Source organism: Cebus imitator, unplaced genomic scaffold (assembly GCF_001604975.1).
Source record: "Cebus imitator isolate Cc_AM_T3 unplaced genomic scaffold, Cebus_imitator-1.0 Scaffold284, whole genome shotgun sequence".
NCBI lineage: Eukaryota > Metazoa > Chordata > Mammalia > Primates > Cebidae > Cebus > Cebus imitator.
In genome coordinates, this window is record NW_016107599.1 from 2841257 (window position 1) to 2846676 (window position 5420).

General features: G+C 39.2%; 1 protein-coding gene across 3 annotated transcripts in view; it reads right to left on the bottom strand.

Moving 5' to 3' along the window:
• The window catches only part of SYTL5 (synaptotagmin like 5), a 95727-nt gene that overhangs the window by 35875 nt on the left and 54432 nt on the right, over positions 1-5420 (bottom strand). For all 3 annotated transcript variants that reach the window (XM_017501721.2, XM_017501722.2, XM_017501720.2), the window contains exon 6: positions 4071-4212. In XM_017501721.2, the coding sequence (XP_017357210.1) occupies positions 4071-4212 (142 nt within the window). The remainder of the gene's footprint in view (positions 1-4070; positions 4213-5420) is intronic.

The following is a 5420-nucleotide window of genomic DNA, read 5'->3' on the forward strand; positions in this document are numbered from 1 at the left end:
GCGGTGTCTGCTTGTTAATAAATGTGGCAGAATTCAGTCTGGAACTTGCTTTTATTATAATACATAGTAAAGAAAATTCTGTCCCAACTTTGCCCATGACCATAGACCCAACTTTGTTTGTGACCTTTGCCCTGCCATAGACCATGGCAGGGCTTGACTGCTGCCTCATCCCAAGCTTGCTTGAGCGTTAAAACAACAACAGCAACAACAACAACAACAACAACAAATTTTGGACCTTTTCAGAACTGGGCTGAGGTTAAGTGTCCATTCAAATTATATCATGGTATGATAATCATCAAATCTAAAACAGAATTTTTAATTCTCCCTTCTAGGAACAATCAAAAAGTGCCTTTCGAAATCCTAGATGAAGAATTCCCTCCTTGTTTCCCATATCTTAGACATTCAGAGATACTTTGATAAACTCACTACAGAGAAATGTGGCTTTCACTTGCTTAACAGGCTAATCGATTCAGCTTCAATTTAGACTGTTTTTAGTATATTATTATTCTCCAACACATAATACCTATAGCAGAAGGTATATAACTCCTAACTTGCTCTAATTGCCATAGACAAGCAAAGTTTATCAAAAGAGAGTGACAGAGGTCAAGTTGATAAATTAGGTCAATTTTCAACACCTCTTCAAAAAGTTGTTCACATCTGGAGTCCTCTAATGAAGCAAGACCAAGTTCCTTGGAGGCAATTATGTTAATGGCAAGTTTTCACACAGGTGATCTGTATCACTAATATTGAGCACTAATAGGCCAATTAATATTGCACAGTCATTAACAAGCAATACATATCCTGGAGGTTCAGGATGTCAAGCCTAAAATTAATAGGCTGTATCATAATAGAGGACAGGTTAGAGATGTTCATACTCTAAAAGTATTTTGTGATGGTTAATATTAGGTATCTACTTGATTGGATTGAGGAATGCCTAGATGGCTGATAAAATATTATTCTGGGTGTGTTTGTGAGGGTATTACCAGAGGAGACTGACATTGAAGTCAGTGGACTGAGAGAGGAAGAGCCACTCCCAGTGTGGAGTGGGCACCATCCAATCAGCTGCCACTGTGGTTAGAACAAAGCACATGAAAGAACAGGGATAAGCGGCTTGCTTGCTGGGTCTGCTCACTCTTTCTCTTCCCAAGCTGCACCAGACACTTGGCTTCCTCTCCTCCTGCTCTTGGGCATCAGACTCCAGATTCTTCAGCCTTTAGACTCTGGGACTTGCACCAGCAGCCTCCCTGGGGCTCTTGGACTTTCAATTTCAGGCTGGTGGCTGCACTGTAGGCCTCCCTGGTTTTGAGGCGTTTGGACTTGGATTGAGTCATCCTACTGGCTTCTTTCTTTCTGCAACCTGTGGACAGCCTATTATGGGATGTTGTCTTGTGAGCAAATTCTCCCTGAAAAACTCCCTTATATATATCTACATGTATCTTATTGGTTCTATCCCTGTGACTATTCCTAATACATTTCCTTTCATGCTAAAGCAGAAAAGAACATTGAAACAAAGAGATGCTAAGAAATGGGAGATACTGAGAAGTTGTTACCTTGCTTATCATCTAATGCTATATATTTCCCTTTAGAATGAAAGAGCAAATGTACTTCATAAATTACTGTGCCGTCTTATTTTCATTCAATAGAAAGTACTTTTGCTTCTCTTAGAAAAGACCAGCTTAGACCAGCTAGATTGCAAGAATGAGATCAACATAGGCACTGTCTATGTATATGTACCTATACTCAACTCAATTGCAGGGAATTACTGTTGGGGAGATCTAGGTGCTGTTTAACAAAGAAATGCACAGGTAGGGTCTGTTAGTTTTGAGGGTATTAGCACATGAAAAGGGTGATTTCCCCCCTAATAATCTCAAATTGTACGTACGAAGATAAACCTTGTTGTGAGAATAAACTTGATTAATTTATTGGTCATTGGACTGTCAGCTGCTACTCACTGGGACAACTGTACTAGTTGTTAAATTTTAAACAATATTTCTGTGTCAGTTGATAAACAGCATTACTCCCATCTCACCACCCCCCAACTTCCCTGTGCTCTCCCGCATCCATAAGCCAAGGTCTCTTCATAGTTCAGGCTTACTGCATGACATGGAAGGGCCCCAAGGATACTGCCCCAGACTTGTGCCAGTGTCTGTTGTGATTGTTCAATGTCCCTGCCAGACTGGTCACTAAATACGGCGAATATGGTTCCTTTTTAGATTGTCAAAGAGATGAGTGTAATTATCAACTATGCATACACCTTTCTGGCTATTGAACAGAATAGGCTTGCTGACCTTAGCATAAATATTTACGAAGTTCTAAATATGCTTTTAATCTTATCAGAAACTATAATTTAGACTATAAATATTTAAATAAATCTATTACTGTTATTTAGTCTGTCTGAATGCCTTAACAGAATTTGACTACTCGTCACCTCCACTATCTCTTTGTTTCAAAATCCAGTCTCTCACATGGGGTGTGACAATGGCTTACTGATTGCTTTCCTGACTTTCACCCTTGTTCTCCTATAGCTGCTTCTCAGCACAGCCCCCAAATCCTGTTTAAAGAGAAGGCAGATTGTATTACTCTTCTGCTCAAAAACCTCCAGTTTCCCCCATTTTAATCAGAATGAAAGCTGACTGCACACAGCACTCTTCAAGGCTCTATCCAGCCCTATGGCCTCTTTGGATTCATTTCCTAGTTCACTTTGCCTTATTCACTCACCACGGCAGCATTGGCCTCCTTGCTCTTCTTAGAACATACGAGTTGTGCTCCTACCTCAGGGTCTCCATACTGGCTGTTCTTCCAGAGGTGTGTTTAATAACATATTTTAGAAACTGGTTGAGCAAGGGCACTGACCAATCAAGATGGACGCCAGCTACAAGGAAGTGGAGCAGCCTTCCCTGCATGCTTCTGCTGAATATCAGTGCTACCTCTGCCTGGTGGAACACCTTGCCCTAGAAAACCACATGGCTAATTCTTTCACTTCCTTCAAGTATTTGCTTGACTAGAGCCTGTCATATAGTAAGTTCTCATTATATGTTGGTTGAGCCAAAGAATTGTTTGTATTGTATGAACTCACTGTTCATATAAAGATTTATCAAATATAGATGCTAGCAATGTGGATGGAGCTTTCCTGCTAAATAAAAAAAAATCTAGTAGATGCTAATTCATTCCAAAGACAACTTCCAAAACAATATTAAATAAAAGAGAATATTTTTCCCAAAATGCTTTTTTCATATTCTCTTATAAAAGAGAAAACCAATAGAAAATATAATTGATCACATATATAGAATGCAATTTAAGCCTTCATTATGTGTTGACACCCTATTTTAACAGATGTATAGAAAAGAAAACTATAAAGATTTCTACTCTAAAAACTAGATAAAAGTTCTACTTTTCCAGATTTAAATCAGTTTGGAAAAATTTGTGCAGTCAACCTATGAATATTTTCTCTAAGAAGTAACAGAGAGGATCCAAATCAGAGTCTTTTACAATTTTTTATACTTATTTAAACCATATAGCCATTTAAACCTCCATCATACAAGTGCTACCTTTGAACCTGGTCTTTCCCTTCTTTCACTTTGGATTTTCTGCCAAGAGGTAAGATTCAGGAGCTTCAGTCCTGATGAAGTTTCTACCATTAAACAGCATAAACAATATGCTTTGATATATAGAGAATACAAACCTAGCCATGCTGCAGTAGTGAGGTTGAATTTCAGAGACTGGGTGTCTGATATGTTTTGGCTCTCTGTCCCTACCCAAATCTCATCTCAAACTGTAATCCCTATAACCTCCATGTGTGGAGGGTGGGCCCTGGTGGGGGATGATTGAATCACAGAGGAGGCTTCCCCTGTGTTGTTCTTATGATGGTAAGTGAGTCCTCACGAGATTTGATGGTTTTATAAGTGTTTGACAGATTCCTTCTGCCATGATTGTAGGTTTCCTGAGGCCTCTGCAGCCATGCAGAACTGTGAGTCAATTAAACCTCTTTTGTTTATAAATTACCCAATCTCTGGCAGTTCTTTATAGCAGTGTGAGAACGAACTAATACAGTGTCAGGATTGTGTACTTACTTTACTGATGACTGAAGTCACACTTCGTGTGCTTGGAGCTGGTGACCTCTGAGTGACTGGGGTCACACCATTGCTCCAACTGTTCTTCGGGGTCCTAGGACCAGCTTCCTGGTCATTGAGATCTGATGAGCCAGTGCCTCTCCTAAATGAGAAAGCATATTCTGACTTTAACATGGAAGCAGAGCAGCAACCAAATCCACAGGCAGAGTAAAGCTGATGAGGAAAACGATAAGAACATATGAACCACACTGAGTTCACAAGAGTCACACTGGAACTGCTCAACAATTATGATGTCACCTTCCTCCTCAAAATCCCTCAGGGGATCACTAAGTTTGTCTCCATTTGCCCGACTTCAGGGTCACTGTAATTAAACTTTGCCCCATCTTTATTTTGTTTCCTACTGCTTATCAGCATTCTGTCAGCCAGTCCAGATTCCTTACCATTTTCTCAACTCACCATCTTGACTTCTACCTCCTGAAGCTTTTGCTCACCTTCTCTTGACCAGTTATGCCCTCTTAACCACTCTCTGTCTATGCAAATCTTTCTCAGTCTTCAAGGGCAAATGAAGTCCAGCCTTCCCCATCAGGCCTCTCCTGTCAAGCACAAGCTTTGTCAACCTCTGCTCCACTCAGTTCCTATTGACTTATGGTCTTTGCCAGGCTACTGTATTTAGTACTTGACTGCACAATGTCTTATTTTGCTTCCTAATTGATCCACATATGTGAGCTTGGGTGTTTCATTAAACTATGAACTCCTTGGACACAGAGTCCATGCCATAATTATTATGTATCTCCAGCAGCTTCCTAGTGCCTTAGTACAAAGAAGCCACTTGGTACACATTTAATCAAAGATTAGAAGTTATATTTCGTTTCTCTGTGTTGTTTTGGGGTCTGATTCATGGTTCACATTTGATAAATATGGTACAAAAATGATGACATTTGGTAAAGGAGCTTGAATCACTTTCATGTTTGCTAAAATGATTCAATTCAATCCAATATCAATAAATGAAAAAGCAGTTCCTGCCCTTGAGGTGTTCACAATTTTTTTCTTAAATGAACTTCATAAGTCAACATAAATTTTGAAAAACGGGAGTTTAAGAGAAGTACTTGTTCTCATTTTATTCTTTTCCCTCAGGGAACACAAAATATGCTAAGTGGTAAAACAGAAGCCCTTATGAGTTTTACTCTCTCAATTATTGTCTTAATAAGTTACAAATGCACCTATAATAGTACACATCTTATTGGTAAAGCATACCAGAAGTGATTAACAGTGATGAAGACTTACAGTTGAGCCAATCAGAGGAGAGACTAAATAGAATAAAGGAATATTTTTTAAAACAATGTTTAAATG